Source organism: Microcaecilia unicolor, chromosome 3, assembly GCF_901765095.1.
Source record: "Microcaecilia unicolor chromosome 3, aMicUni1.1, whole genome shotgun sequence".
Classification (NCBI taxonomy): Eukaryota; Metazoa; Chordata; class Amphibia; order Gymnophiona; family Siphonopidae; genus Microcaecilia; species Microcaecilia unicolor.
This window is the reverse complement of record NC_044033.1, coordinates 350,494,469-350,510,599: the sequence shown is the minus strand read 5'-3', so window position 1 is coordinate 350,510,599 and position 16,131 is coordinate 350,494,469. Positions and strand designations below refer to the sequence as shown.

Below are 16,131 nucleotides of genomic sequence, written 5' to 3'. Positions count from 1 at the left end.
GATAAGACGCCCATAGGTATATAATAGGTTTCTAATCATTTAGCACATGCTAATCATTAGCGCACCTTAGTAAAAAGACCCTTAAATGCAATCATAAAACATATAACAAAAAATATCACAATTAGTAATAATCTGCAGCCAGTAAATAACACACATAAAGGACAGAGAAAGAAAATGTAAACAAAAAGATAAATATCCATTGTCAATATTCATGCCCCTAGCTTGTGCCTCTCCCTCCCCCACCCCCACCCCACCAGATTTTGATATTTGAACTTAATTTATCATTATCATCACACAAGCATCCTATACAAATGCAGGTGTTGCTGACGGCTCTTTGAGTTTGTGTGGCTGTCAGGGTATGCTTTTGCTTTGACTGCAGCTGCTCTTTGCTACCGCCAGGAAGTCGCTGCCCTAGGCAATTGCTTAGTCTTGCCTAATGGATGCACTGGCCCCAAGGCGGCCTATTTCACTGGTGTACTGGAGGCCTGGATAATCCTCCAAACAGAAAAGGGGAGACTGGTAGGGAGAAAAGAGAGATTTGCAGGCAGCATATAAGAGAGAACAGCAGTGATGTTTATTTACTAGACAATGTCCCATCACTCAAAGTTTTCTCTACTATAGATGAAAGAAAAGACTACAGACCAATCATTCGGTCTCTTGAGCTGATAACAAATTTAGACATTGCATAACACACATAAACAGAATGTGTCTTTAATTTTAAAGGTGGCAGCCCTGAATTCTGCGCTCAGAAGCTCTTAAAGCCCCATGTGCCTGAAGTAAAATCTGTTCCCTTGGACTACAGGTAAGTGTAAAGTACCCAGCACTGTCTTGTTACAAAACAACACAATAATTTCTCTAGAGCAGGAATTCTCAACCCAGACCTCGGGACAAGCCAGGTTTTCAGGATACCCACAATGTGTATGTATATGAGATAGAGCATGCAAATTTATCTCATGCATATTCATTGTGGGTATCCTGAAAACCTCCTGGCTCACCCACATACACATATACTTCTGTTTTCCACTCCCTTTTCTTAGCCAAACCCCTTGTTGTGATGTCATCTTTTATTCCCCTCCCATACCTTATAAAGGCAGAGGGGTGTGTCTTTGCAATCATTTCCATATTGCCTTCAAGAGGACTGGATTTGAGGACCCCTAATTTAGGGTTTTTAAAGAGATTTATATTTACTTTCTTATGGTTTTCAAGGTTTTGGTAATTTTTGCATCTTTTTCCTAAAATAATGTGGATACTGTCCTAGTCCACTTATTCTTATGTTGTCCCCCCTTCACTCTCAGATAAACAGCAGTTAGAAAGCCATTTGCACTGTGAATTGTGTCTTGAATTGTGAATTGTGTGTTTGGGTCTTGAAATTACAATTGTAATGTGCGATTAAAAGTTGCATAGGCCTATCCTTCAGTCTTCATTTTCCCAAGTTACTATAGAGGAGACAATCATTAAGGAGACTGATGCTGAAGTACTTCTTTTAAATTACAGTAGTTTGAAGGCCTCTTAAGTTATTACTGAGTATAGTAATGCTACTTAGTAATAACTTACAAATATCAGCTACAAAACAATTTTCAAGAAGGCTTGCACATGGCGGCAAAAGCGCAACTTAAGTACATAAGTATTGCCATACTGGGACAGACCGAAGGTCCATCAACCCCAGCATCCTGTCTCTCACAGTGGCCAATCCAGGTCACAAATACCTGGCAAGATCGGAGCCACAGCTGACCAGTCCTGTAAGCATCAAACATCTGCTTTGTGTTTTCCTCCAGCAACATACAGATACAGGAAGCTGATGCAGGACTTCCAGACACAGCCAGTCATGGCTGGAATTGAAAGTATGCTGGTCTTTGGGCACTGCTCACTATGTGACAAAATTTCTGAGTTATTGATGGGCAGCTTCGTCTCCAAACTGCTGTATTTGTTTAAAGGGGCACTTCAATTTGAATACCATTTCAGAGAAAACTTCTCATCCTAAAATAAAGAAACACTTATTTGCTAGCTAATAGATTACAGGATCTGAGGCTGCAGGGATTCAATAGGGGAAGGGGAGAAGGATGCATCAAATCTTGAAATATGATTTGATTTCTTTGAAAGGAAAGGGGATGGGCTACAATCAAAGTGGTTTACTTACTATATACAGGTAATTATTTTTTGTACCTGGGGCAATGGAGGATTAGGTGACTTGCCCAAAGTCACAAGAAGGTGCAGTGAGACTTGAACCTGCTTCTCCGGCCACGTCACTTAACCATTTGGCTAACTTCTCCACTTCTGGGTGTATAGTAGTGCTGTCCGTGACTTGAATTGATTCACCAATTTGTTTATGGCAAATTGATTTGAATCAATTTGTTTTTGTAAAAATCAAGGGCCCCCTGCATACCGTTTTAAAACAGCAGTTTTTAGCCGGCAGCAAGCTTGAGCAGCCAGTGACTGATACTCATGCTGGCCACACAGCTTTCCTTGTGATTCAACTTCCTGTTTCTACATAGGTGGGAAGTCTGTGGGGCTGGCGGGAGCAGTGTGTATCAGTCACTAGCTGCTCGTGCTCACTGCCCGCTAAGAACTGCAGACACAACATTCCACTCGACCAAAATCTTCAATGAGGATTATTAGAATGGACATATCATTCTTAAGGGTTCTTTATACTGTAGAAAACCACCCAGTTCACAAATAGTGATTTATATGTGTAAATAGACTACCTGAAAATTTCCCTTCTTCAATACAGCCAAAAGTTACGTGTGGTATTCCACAACATACCTCAAGTCAAACTAGCTGATAAAATTGAAGGGTCCTGGTTAGACAAGGAAGCTTGGAAGCTTTTCTTCCTGGTTATGGAAGCTTGTAAGTTTGCCTTAAAACATAACAGAAAGGCTTCGATATGAATTCTAAACTGACCATCTGAAGATGACATTAAAACCCTGCTATGTCCTTTCCTCCTTGCAGCAAGTGAATGTTGGCAAATGTAAATGAGAAAGGCGATAATTATTAGTAGGTTCTACATATGTAGCAATAAATAGGATCAGAAATTAAAACTTCAATTACAAAGGCCCATTTTATTGCAGAAAAACATAATCCATCGTAAAAATCAACCCTTATGCTATATCTCATTCTATTATTTGTTTATTCCTTAAATTGAGAAGATTAAACCTGAATAGACACAAACATGGCAACCTCTGTAAAGATGCTGTCATATGGTGTGTAAGGTGCAAATGTTGCATACTTGTTTTGTATTCCATTGTAATAGTCTACATTTCCAGCTAGGAGATCTCAAGAGGTAGGTCTTATCAAACAAATCTGATCAACTTCTTTGGGTGACCAGAGAGTTGGGTCAGGGGAGAATGCTAGATATGTTGTACTTGGATTTCAGCAAGGCCTTTGATAAAGTTCCATATAAGTGACTTTATTTTAAAAACATATATTTTCCAGAATGGTGGATTACAAATGAAACCTATGTGAAGGGGCATAATCGAACGGGGCGCCCAAGTTTTCCTGAGGGCGTCCTCGCAGGACGTCCCAGCGAAGGGGCGGGGAAACCCGTATTATCGAAACAAGATGGGGGCCCAAATCTCAACATTTAGGTCAACCTTAGAGATGGTCGACATAAATGTTGAGATGTTCGAACTTAGAGATGGTCGTCCCCGGTTTTCGGCCATAATGGAAACCGAGGACGCCCATCTCAAAAACGACCAAATCCATCTAATTTGTTTGTGGGAGGAGCCAACATTTGTAGTGCACTGGTCCCCCTGACATGTCAGGACACCAACTGGGCACCCTAGGGGGTACTGCAGTGGACTAACTGATGCACTAACTGAACGGAAAAAGCCCTTCCCTTACCAATCCCTTAGCGATTCAGAAAGGAACGGGCATGCATGAAGGAAATTGCATGCAAATGAGCTGCTCACTGTTAGCTCATTTGCACACGATTTCCACCCTAAGGAGGGGAAGCCAGTGCAGAGCAGTCAAGCATTATGCATGGCTGCTCTGCACATGCCAAAGACAGCTTCATACATGCAGACAAGCTGCATGTATAATAGCTGTCTACAACCTTAGAAAAATACAAGTCCAGGTGAAAACATCCTAGTGCTCGTCAGGGACGGACGTCCAAAATGTGGATGTTTCTGTGAGAAGAACATCCATGCCTGCTATGCCTTCTACACCTCCTTTATTTGGATTACAAGTAGCAGCAGTGGGATTTGAACTGGCCACCTCTGGATTGCAAGACCAGTGCTCTAACCACTAGGCCACTCCATTCCATTTCACTCCCTTGAAATTTGGCTGTCCCTGTGGGGGGGGGGGGGGGGGGCAGTTAAGGACGTCCACGCCTTCGCTGACGCACACATCCCTTCCTTTCTCAGTGACCTGTATACTGCTGCGATGGACCTGAGTATGACATTTCAGGCTGGCAAAAAAAGTTTTTAAAGTTGTTTTTTTCAGGGTGGGAGGGGGTTAGTCACCACTGGGGGAGTCAGGGGAGGTCATCCCCAATTCCCTCCGGTGGTCATCTGGTCAGTTAGTGCACCTTTTTGAGGCTTGGCTGTAAGAAAAAATGGACCAAGTAAAGTCGCTTTTCAGGGACGCCCTTCTTTTTTCCATTATCACTCGAGGACGCCCGTTAGGCACGCCCCAGTCCTGCCTTTGCTACGCCTCCGACACGCCCCCCGGGAACTTTGGTCTTCCCTGCGATGGGAAGCAGTTGGGGACGCCCAAAATAGGCTTTCGATTATGCCGATTTGGGCGACCCTGATAGGATGACCATATCCCGATTTGTGTCAAAAGATGGGCGCCCTTCTCTTTCGAAAATAAGCCTGATAGTCATACAGTACGCCAATACACATGATATTCAGGTCACAACTTCACATAAACTTCAAATATAACATACCTAATCTACTCAGTTCCATAATAGCCTTAACTGAATCAAATCATATAAAAAAATCAATTCCTATGAGCAAATCAAATCAAACATTTTGACCAAATCGGACAGCACTGGTGACTTGACAATTCAAGTAAAAGAGCTGGATATGATTCACCTCAGTGAGGGTAAGCGAGACCTAAAAAAAGGTCGTTTATGGCTGCCGTTCCATTATTTTCGAAGCAGTGTCAAAGCTGGGTTGTGGGACAAGACTTTTTTTTTTTTTTTTTTTTTTCGTATTGGGTAAATGAAATTCTTTATTCAAACGGAGAGTGTATAAATCATTATTGCTTCAGTCTATACAATGATTAAGAAATATACACACTGACTGAGTCAAATTAGGAGATATGCACACTAATTAAACCATTTAACTAAAAGAAAGCTATAAAACAGATATATATATATACATACATACATACATCACTGGTTTGGAAGCTCAGGCCCTTATTTCATCAGCCGGGAAGTCCGTTACGGCCAAAGCTCAGAGCTTCATTAACCAGGAACACGCCTTCTGCACGACACGTCTGCCCACAGATGAACCTCAAAAGCCTCACTGCAAGAAGGCAACCTTTTTTTTTTATAATTTATCTTTATTATTTTTAAATGAAATTAACAAGGATACCCTTGTATCAGAAATACAGGCAAGAAAATTTTTACATAAGCATAACCATATCTTCATAGTTATTACAGTGCAATCAATTATTTGAGGCATTTGTTAAATAAAAAAGAATTTCAATATACAGATATAATAATTTAGCCTTTCTTAGACCCCAAATTCTTGAGAGGGGAAAAGAATATAAAGAGAAGTTATAAAGGAATAAGAAAAAAACAAATAAACAAGGCTGCCTATACTCCAAGTCTATTTATACATTATCTCAGTTGTTTCAATTCCAGAAACGATTTTAGATGTTCCGGTAAAAAATAGGTATATTTTGTTTGACCCAGCTTAACTATACATTTACATGGGTAGGCCAAGAAGAAAGAACCCCCAATGTCAATTGTCTTTTGTTTCAGAGCAAGAAATGCTTTCCTTCTTTGTTGAGTTTGTTTCGTTACGTCTGGATAAATCCAGACCTTAGAGCCACAAAATTGGGCTTTAGTATTTCGAAAGTATAGTCTTAGGATGGTATTATAGTCTTGCTCAAAAACCAGTGATACAATCAATGTAGCTCTGTCTATTATTGTGTCGGTAGATTGTTCCAATATATCAGATATGTTCTGTAAATCAGGAATATCTATTTTCCCTGCACCTTTTAATTCTCCTCTAGAACTAGGAATAAAGTAAAGTTTATTAACCGGGGGGATGGCCTCTAGAGGAATTTTTAATATTTCATTCAAATATCTTCGCAGCGTGTCCATCGGGGTTACCCCAGTTAAGATAGGAAAACTTAGAAAGCGGAGATTAAGGCGTCTATTATAATTTTCAATCTGCTCCACTCTCCTTCTTATAGCTGTATTATCTTTGACGACTACATCTTTAAAGTCTTTAATTGAGTCCATTTCCTTTTGAAGAGTTGTTACTTGATTTAAGAAATCTGCTTTCACAGATTCTACAGTTAGTTTTAAACCTTCCAATTTTATATCAAGATTTCCTACATCACCTGAGGTCTTCTGAAGTGTAGAATCAATCCGGATTAACATCCCCCATACCGTTTCCAGAGTCACCTCCGTTTTCTTCGCTGAAGGAGTTCCAGCTCCCTCAGCTCTCAGCGCTGTCTGCTGCGTGCCTGGATCCTCTCTGGTCACCCCTACCGACTCACTTCCGGGGTCAGTGGGGTTTCCCTCCAGGGCCGCTCTTGACGCTGGGCACGGAGGTGCGGTTGAGAAAGATGGTGGAGACAGGGAGGTCTCTTCTCCCAGCGGGGACGCCGCTTCTCCCGGAATCCCGCTATGGGGTCCTCTCCCTGCAGAATCCTGGAGACACCGGGGTAGAATCGCTCCAAGGTCGGCTGGAGCGGTGAAGACGCTGAGGTAGGTAGAGGAACCGATCTCAGCGTTCCCTTTCTTTTTGAGTGTGGCATTTTGAGGAATCGAGTTTTGTAGCTCAAATCGATCAGAGCGTCTTCACACCAAACCGGTCAGGCAGCCATCGGGACAAGACTTTTAATTAATACGTGTGGGATCTTACTGGATAGAAATGATAAGTAGTAGTAGTAATTGTTTATTCCCTTTAGTTGGTTTCTGCTGTTTCTAAATTTGTGTTTTTATTTTTGTTTTACTTGTTGTATGCCACCCGGACCTATCATGATGGAGTGGTTTAAAAACATAATATGTAAATTTCAATAGGGTGTTATGTAAACAAATTGGACAGCTGGGTATGGTGGTAAAATCTTTGAAAGCATAGAGGGTTTAGTCTTACTGCTTACTGATGAGTGGAAAAGTTTCCATGGCTAGGTGATGGCTGCCTTGCTAATGAGTTGTAGGTATACTCTCCCCTAACTCATGATCAATGAAAACCTTAATCTGTCATCATTACGTTTTTATCCTTGTTTGGCCAATATAATGTAAATGATGGAGGTAACTCAATATAACACCAATAACTATAATACCCAGTGTCAAAAAGCCTTCCAAATGATTCCTTACTATCAAGCAGGTTTAGTCAAATTGACTTACTCAAGACCTCAGTGGTGGTTCGTTTCACAAGAGCTAACATGCTCTTGCTGCTCTGGTTGCTGTGGATCCTCTGGGAGGGCCTGTCCTCTGCGTAGGGCCAGATTATGTAGCATGCAGCAGGCCATAAAGATCTTAGGAACCTGTACATGAGCTCCACATGTTGGCTACTGATCCCGCAATTGAAACATTCAAAGCTAAGTGCATTATATTTAAAAATAATTGAAAATGTTTTTTTTTAAAGTTCATATACGAAGTAGACAATGGAGTAGAAAATGATTGTTTTTTTATTATTCTTTTATTTATAGATTTAACATTTACATCAACTAACTTAAATGTAATGAAATATCAGAAACATATCACTTATACAATATTAAACATTATACTAACTAGTATAATTAAAGGAAAATTATTTTTTTTTCTTTTGTCCACAATTATTGGTCAAGATACTAAGAATTTATACAGAAGGAAAAAAAAAAGATCAATTACATAGCGGAAGGGAATAACGAATGTGCACAGCCAATAGTCAGCATAATTTTCTAAGGGCGTACCCCCATGGTAGGAATAGCCTTTTCCTTTGATTCGATAAAGACTAACAACTTCTTGGGAGTAAAGAAAATATAATTCACCAAATCAAGAGAAATAAAACATTTACAAGGAAATTTCAATATGAATGTACTGCCTAGATTCAAAACCCTAGGTTTGTACAAAAGAAATTCTTTTCTCTTTTTTTGTGTGATCCGAGCTAGATCTGGAAACACTTGAATCTTTTGTCCCAAGAAGGAGTCATTAATATGTCGGAAATATGACCGAAGAATATTATTTCAATCAAACTCAAGGGCAAAAATTACCAACAGTGTGGTTCTTTCAGAAATCAATTCAAGAGAGTTCTCCAAGAATTCAGTCAAATTCAGTTCAGGGGGTGAAACAGTTTGAGGTTGTTCTTTTGATTGAGTGGATATACCAGTTATATATTGGGATCTCGTGATAGGGGGAAACCCTTCCGCTGGAATCTCCAATACCTCAGTAAAATATTTCTTGAGCATATCTCTTGCATTTATCATAGGCGACTTCGGAAAATTCAAACATCTCAAATTGTTTCTACGCCCATTATTATCAAGGAATTCCAATTTTCTCTCTTGAATTGCTCTTTCTTTAATTAAAACTGAGGTAATATTCTGTAGTTTTTCAACCTCTCCTTCTATTTTCATTATTTTAGTTTGCTGCTCTTGAGTCTGTTCGCACAAAGTTTGATTAGACCGTTTCAGGTCTGATATTTCACTTGTTACTGTATTGTTCATCAAAAGTAAAGTACTATTCACAGCCTGAATGGCATCCCAAAGCGTATTCATAGTTACCACTGCTGGTCTCGTTAAACCTCCGACAGTCACGGTTGCAATCTCCTGAGAAATGGAAGCAGCAACCTGCACTGATTCCTGTGGTGGTAATTCTTTTCCCAGGGTAGAAGTGCCCATAGGTCCTCCCTCAACGAACGTCGCAGGTCTGGGTAAATCCAAAGCCTCCAGCGAATGTGACCCCCACGGACAGAGAATCGCCTGCGGGTCGCGGAGGAGCAGTTAGGGAAGGAGGACTCAATGTCACTCCTTCTATGCTGCGCTCGGCCCCCTGAGAGGTCGAGGCTATTGAAGTGGGCATTCGTTCTCCAAGAGCACCAACTTGAAAGCTCTCCAAGGTAATCTGGCGGGTGGCGGGAATAGACGGCGGAGCCACGGAGGAAGGTACCGTCGTTTTTCCCTGTCTCTTCCCCATATCAAAATCAGGAAGAGCTTTCCTCGCGCCTAAGCGTTTTCGAGTCTCAGGAGCTGGGTTGCCTCACTTCCACTTCTGTCGCCATCTTGACCTGAAAATGATTAATTAAAGGTTATTACAGACCGATGATTTGGGTCTAGGATGAGATGCATCTCCCCTCCCCCCCCCCCCCCCCCCCCACTTTCTTTTGCACAAGAAAGTACTTGGAATAGAATCCCCACCCTTCCTCCCCTGGTGGAACGGGGGCTTGAATGCAGAGGCCTTCAGAAGTTCTGAGACTTCCTCTACAAGTACCTGCCTGTGCTGAGAGCTGAAAGAATGAGCTGTCGGTGGGTAATTTGGAGGTTTTGTTCAGGCGCAGATTGCAGAGCTGCCAGGAGAGCAGTCCTCCCTGCATCGACGCTTCTCGGGTGCCAAATCCTTTGACGCTCCTGGCAACATGTGTTGATGGTGATGCTTCTTGGCCTACACCCAAAGTGTGTCACCAAGGCTCCTCAGTGCTGATGAGGCCAATGTTGAATCCACATATTGCCTTGGGGTCGTGTCTGACGATAGACAGTCCCAGGAGCCCTGCACAGCAGGAAGCTTCCAGATAGATGGAGACCCACTCGATGCTTCACTGCTCCCAGTGTCTAAGGGTCTAGCAGCAGCCATGCTTACTGACGCTCCCGATGCCAGTGCGATGCTAGACCTCAATGCCAATGTTGAGGAACTGAACTTGACTCCAAAAATCCTCTCTCGTTGAGCCTCTCAGGAAACCTGGGTCCTCTTCTTCATGCAAAGAAAGAGAACAGTTAGTGGGGCTATGGTCAGGCCTGAGACACTGACGACACCAAGAATGGGTGTCCTTCCAAGAGATTGTCCGATTGAACCGGGTACAGTGCTCAGGGCCGGTCTTAGGCTGAGGCGGCCGCATAGGGCCCCGCGCGGCGCGCCTCAGTCAGCCTTGACCTAGTTCCAACCGGGGATCGCCGCCGCTCGTCCGAACTGCCCGCCCTCTTCTCTCCCCCACGATCGATCACCGATCCCTTTCCTTTTTCGCTTTTAAATTTACCTCCAGTCCGGCAGCGTCAGTGAAAGCGCTCCCAGCCAGTAAAAGCGCTTCTCTTCGCTGTGTCCCGCCTTCTTCTGACGTCATGACGTCAGAAGAAGGCGGGACACAGCGAAGAGAAGCGCTTTTACTGGCTGGGAGCGCTTTCACTGACGCTGCCGGACTGGAGGTAAATTTAAAAGCGAAAAAGGAAAGGGATCGATGATCGATCGTGCATCGTGGGGGGGAGAAGAGGGCGGGCAGGGGAAAGAGAGACATGGATGGGATGGCAGGGCTCAGGGAGAGAGGGGAATTGCTGGATACATGGGTGAATGGAGGGGGGCAGGGGAGAGAGGAACAGATGGGAGGGCAGGGCCCAGGGAGAGGAGAAATTGCTGGAAATGGAGGGGAAGGGAGAGGGGACAATTACTGGATGTGGATGGAGGAGGGAAGGGCAGAGATGGACTTGGATGGGATGGCAGGGCCCAGGGAGAGAGGGGAATTGCTGGATACATGGATGAATGGAGGGGGGGCAGGGGAGAGAGGAACAGATGGGAGGGCAGGGCCCAGGGAGAGGAGAAATTGCTGGAAATGGAGGGGAGGGGAGAGAGGAGAATTGCTGGATGTGGATGGAGGAGGGAAGGGCAGAGAGGGCCAAGGATGGACTTGGATGGGATGGCAGGGCCCAGAGAGAGGAGAAATTGCTGGAAATGGAGGGGAGGGGAGAGAGGAGAATTGCTGGATGTGGATGGAGGAGGGAAGGGTAGAGATGGCCAAGGATGGACTTGGATGGGATGGCAGGGCCCAGGGAGAGGAGAAATTGCTGGAAATGGAGTGGAGGGGAGAGAGGAGAAATGCTGGATGTGTATGGAGGGCAAATTGTTGAATTTAAGGGCTGGATCGGAACACTTTGAAGGCAGATGCTGAAACTGGAGAAAGGATAGGGACAGGGGGCTACAGATGGTAGACAGAACACATAAGGACACAGGAGGATGGTGGACACGGTGAGAGAAAAAATATCAAACGGAAAGAAGACACTGCATAAAACAGAAGACACTGGGACCAAAGCGAGTAGAAAAACTAAATGATCAGACAACAAAGGTAGAAAAAAAATATTTTATTCAGAATTTATTAATTGGAATATGTCAGCTTTTAGAAATGTGCATCTATGATATTTTGCATGTAAGTTTCAATTTTTCTAGTATTGCTGCATGCTGAGTCTGACTTCTTGAGGTAATTTTCCATTCAGTATTTTGCCTTCATATTTGTTGTGTCATGTGTTTTTCATGTGTGATCAAGGTACAGTATCCTGCTAGCGTGTAGTATTTGCAGCCCTTTTTTTTCACAAGGTAGTGTATTGGTGTTATAGAGCCTGGTGTAATTACAGTTCTGCCTTTCCATGCATAAGGTTGTAGCTCGTCCTGTCCTTGGAATTAGTGCTGTTATGGTTTGGTAAGGTTCTGACTGTGTTTTTGCACAAGTTTGTGTATAGTGTTTTGCAGTGGAGAGATTGTGTGTCCGCACCTCTGACCCCCCGGGGTTATGAGAATTTGAACTACTAATTGTGGACTTGAATAATTTCTTGGGAGGGGGGGGTTTCATGATAGCATTGTGCTTATTATTTCAATCAGTTTTTCTGTACAAGTTTAGCTTCATTTGTCTTTATTTGAAATTTCATAAATAAAAAAAATTTTCTGAAAACTGAATAATCTTATCAATGGGCGGGGCGGGGCTAGGATGGGGCCCCACCAAATTGCTCTGCATAGGGCCCCGCACTTGCTAAGACCGGCCCTGACAGTGCTTATTGGCACTGGGAACCTTCGTGGACATGGAAGGAAAAACTTCCTGGGCTAAATTAAATGAAGCGATGGTGCCTGAAAAAGAGGCAAGGCACAGCAACAAATGAAGGGAAAAATCCTGGCCGAGGTCAAGGCCTAAAAGTGGCTGAACGATGACGAAAAATAAAGGAAACTTAAAACCAGGCAAAATAAACTAAAAATATAAAGGAAAAAAAACACGCCCTCTGCTCACCTCGGTAGAAAAAAACCTGAGACTATGTTCTTGCATTGGGAGAGAAGGCACTTGCACATGTGTGGTGGACCGTGTCTGGCATGCCACAAAGCTCTGCTTATGCTTTTCATAAGTCCTGTAAACCTTTCTGGCTTGCATTGCAAATAGAGATGGTATAGTAAAGCCAATAAATGATAATGATGCTCCACTTGTTATTGCATCATCAATGAAAATTTATAAGCTTGCTTGCTCACTTAGGTCTTTAAAATCAAGGCTTGCTAGATGTCCCGTCTTTTTGCCTGATTCACCTTGATGAGTCCTGTCATAAGATGTTTTCAGTTTCAGGAACTTTATTATGGAACACATTTACCACAAGAAACAAAGCAAACTCCAACATTGCTATCATTTTGCAATACTTAAGGCTTACTTTTTTAAGCTAGCCTTTGGTGACAATGGCCGATTTATACATATATATATATATTTTTTTTTTTTTTGATTGCTAGCACTTGTACATTAAATCTGGCCCATTTTGATTGTATGTTACTTTTAAATTGTTTTTAGTTTGTCTATATGTATTTTGGTTAACTGCTTAGCCTGTCAATATCTAGCAGTATACACATTTTGTAAATAAATAAAATGTTTAGTTGGCCCACTGCCTAATTATAAAGACAGCTCTCCCTTGTAGCTGCTATGCAGGTTTGATAGACCACTTTTTAAAAAACTACCATTGGATCAACACAGATTTGGTGACTCTACTCTACATGGACATCAGTATGACTGTTTTATAAGCTAGATGTTCCTATGTAATTTTTCACAATCCTCCCGTGATTTAACAACTTTGAATAACTTTGTGTCATCAGCAAATTTAATTACCTCACTAGTTACTCCCATCTCTTGGTCATTTATAAATATGTTAAAAAGCAGCGGTCCCAGCACAAACACCTGGGGAACCCCACTAACAACCCTTCTCCATTGAGAATACTGACCATTTAACCCTACTCTCTGTTTTCTATCTTTTAACCAGTTTTTAATCCAGAATAGAACACTACCTCCTATCCCATGACTCTCCAATTTCCTCTGGAGTGTTTCATGAGGTACTTTTGTCAAATGACTTCTGAAAATCCAGATCACAATATCAACCGGCTCACCTTTATCCACGTTTGTTCACCCCTTCAAAGAAATGTAGTAGGTTAGTGAGGCAAGATATCCCTTCACTAGATCCATGTAGACTTTAGTCTCATTAATCCATGCTTTTGAATATGCTGTGTAATTTTGTTCTTAATAATAGTCTCTACCATTTTGCCCAGTACAGACGTCAGACTCGCCGGTCTATAATTTCCCGGATCTCCTCTGAAACCTTTTTTAAAAATTGGTGTTACATTGGCCACCCTCCAATCATCCGGTACCATGCTCGATTTTAAGGATAAAAAACATATTACTAACAATAACTCTGCAAATTCATTTTTCAGTTCTATTAGTACTCTGGGATGAATACCATCCAGTCCAGGAGATTTGCTACTCTTCAGTTTGTAGAACTGCCCCATTATACCCTTTAGGGCACCGGTATCCCACCCAAATCTTCCTCAGTGAAGACCAAAGCAAAGAATTCATTTAACCTCTCTGCCATGGCTTTGTCGTCCCTGATCGCCCCTTTTACTCCTCGGTCATCTAGCGGTCCAACCAATTCTTTTGCTGGCTTTCTGCTTTTAATATACCTAAAAATTATTTTACTATGTTTTGGCCTCCAATGCAATGTTTTTGAAGTCCCTCTTAGCCTTCCTTATCAGTGCTTTGCATTTGACTTAGACATTCCTTATGCTGTTTCTTATTATTTTCAGTTGGTTCCTTCTTCCATTTTCTGAAGGATTTTCTTTTAGTTCTAATAGCATCCTTCATTCAACGTGCAATTAAACTCTGGAATTCATTGCCAGTGAATGTGGTAAAGGCAGTTAGCTTAGTGGAGTTTAAAAAAGATTTAGACAGCTTCCTAAAGAAAAAGTCCATTATTAAATGGACTTGGGGAGAATCCACTATTTCTGGGATTAGCAGTACAGAATATTTTGTACTTTTTTGGAATCTTGCCAGGTATTTGTGACCTGGATAGGCCACTGTTGGAAACAGGGTGCTGGGCATGATGGACCTTTGGTCTTTCCTAGTATGGCAATACTTATGTAGAATATGATTGCATGCAGTTTTATGTGCTCATTATGCTGTGGCTGGTTGTTACGAGTGCTGAGGCCTTTTTATCCTCAATTTTTTAAATCTTATTAGAGATTTAATTGTGAAGAGATATATTTTTGTGATTTCAATTGAGCGTAATTCTCCACTGTTTGTGTTTAGTTTCACTAAATGTTTTTTTGTATGGAGGTTTTGTTCCATTTTGATTTTCAGTGTACTGCATGCTTCACCTAGCCAGATACGTTTTTGTGAATTTTTAGGTTTATAGTGGAAAATCATCCTAAATTTAGCCATCTAAAGAGCTGATAATTATGCCACTTAGATTAGATTTGTGCACCTAATCCTAGCCAGTGAATTTTCAAAAGCTTAAATTCCTTAATCTAGCTGGAGCAGGTACATCAAATTCATGACTAATGAGGGGCTGCACTAAAATATTCATCCTCCCTATTACATTATGCAGTTAACCATATGTTAAATTTAGAATACGTGCAAGCTGCACTGAACTTCCCACAGGCCGCATGTTTGACATGCCTGAGTTAGAACTTTTGAAAACTGACACCTCACCAATAACGGAGCAATGCGAAAGGATACTGGTACTTCCAAAAACAAAGATCTTAATAGTTAAGAACAAAGTCTAGTATAGATAGTCCACAACATGGAAATCAAGATTTTTTTTATGAAAAGGAAATATTTCTTCTTTCAGAACACAAGGCCAGACCAGCAAAAAATGAAGTGCCAGAATGGAACCTCAAACATGCGGGACAGTGCACCGCTGCCAATCAAAGTCACAAGGAGCTGCAGCCCAAGGTCTTCCTCCTGATCACACAGCAAGACGATGGGCTCTGAAGTCATGGGTGCTAAGCAGTGTAATAAAGCAAACTCCAATTGCAGATTTTTGCAAGGTTTTATTGTAAAAGCAAGTGTTGCCGGGAAGAGCTGTACAGTGGCATCCTACGATTTTCATTTTGGGTCGGAGGCCTGATGGTCTTACGGCTAGTCAGTGGGCACTTGTGAGGGGATCCTTGCATGCTGCTCGAATAAATTTGGCTCAACAGTGGAAGGTGGAGCGGGTTCCCTCACTGGTGTCTTGGATTACGAAAGTAAGATATATTTGTGATATGGAGAGGTTGACAGCTGTCAAGCGCCATTCCTTGCCCAAATGGGAAAAAGTTTGGACATCTTTTTTGAAAGCATGTGCTTGATGGAGGGTATAAGATTGGAAGAGAGATGAGGGATGGGGGAGGGAGGGATAGGGGTAAGAGGGAGGTTTAACTTGGGTTAGGGGGACAGATATTTAATAAGAAAATTAAAAAATTTTTGAAGTGTCAATACAATTCAACTAAAATGGCTACAGGACCTTATCTTCTGTTTAAAAAGTGAAAAATTTGATATTTGTTTGAATGTGTGCTGAGTTGACTTGCATAATATTCTTGCTTAAGTGTTCTGTAACACCATTATTCAATAAAATCTTCTATAAATCAAAAAAAAAAAAAAAAAGCAAGTGTTGCCAGGGAGGGAGAGGTTGAGGACACTTTATAATTAATCTGGAAAACAGCCATGTTGAAACACTTTCTTTCAAATTTGGTTCAATTGATAAGGCTCTATCTGCTAAGCACTGTAC

The 16,131-nt window shown here is 41.9% G+C and overlaps 1 protein-coding gene across 1 annotated transcript in view; it reads left to right on the top strand.

The window, feature by feature from the left end:
- Positions 1–1,839, top strand: part of ZC2HC1B (zinc finger C2HC-type containing 1B) — a 41,017-nt gene extending 39,178 nt beyond the window's left edge. Inside the window, exons 7-8 of the mRNA XM_030195107.1 lie at positions 724–802; positions 1,776–1,839. Of these exons, the coding sequence (XP_030050967.1) occupies positions 724–802; positions 1,776–1,839 (143 nt within the window). The remainder of the gene's footprint in view (positions 1–723; positions 803–1,775) is intronic.
- Positions 1,840–16,131: the final 14,292 nt, after the last annotated feature.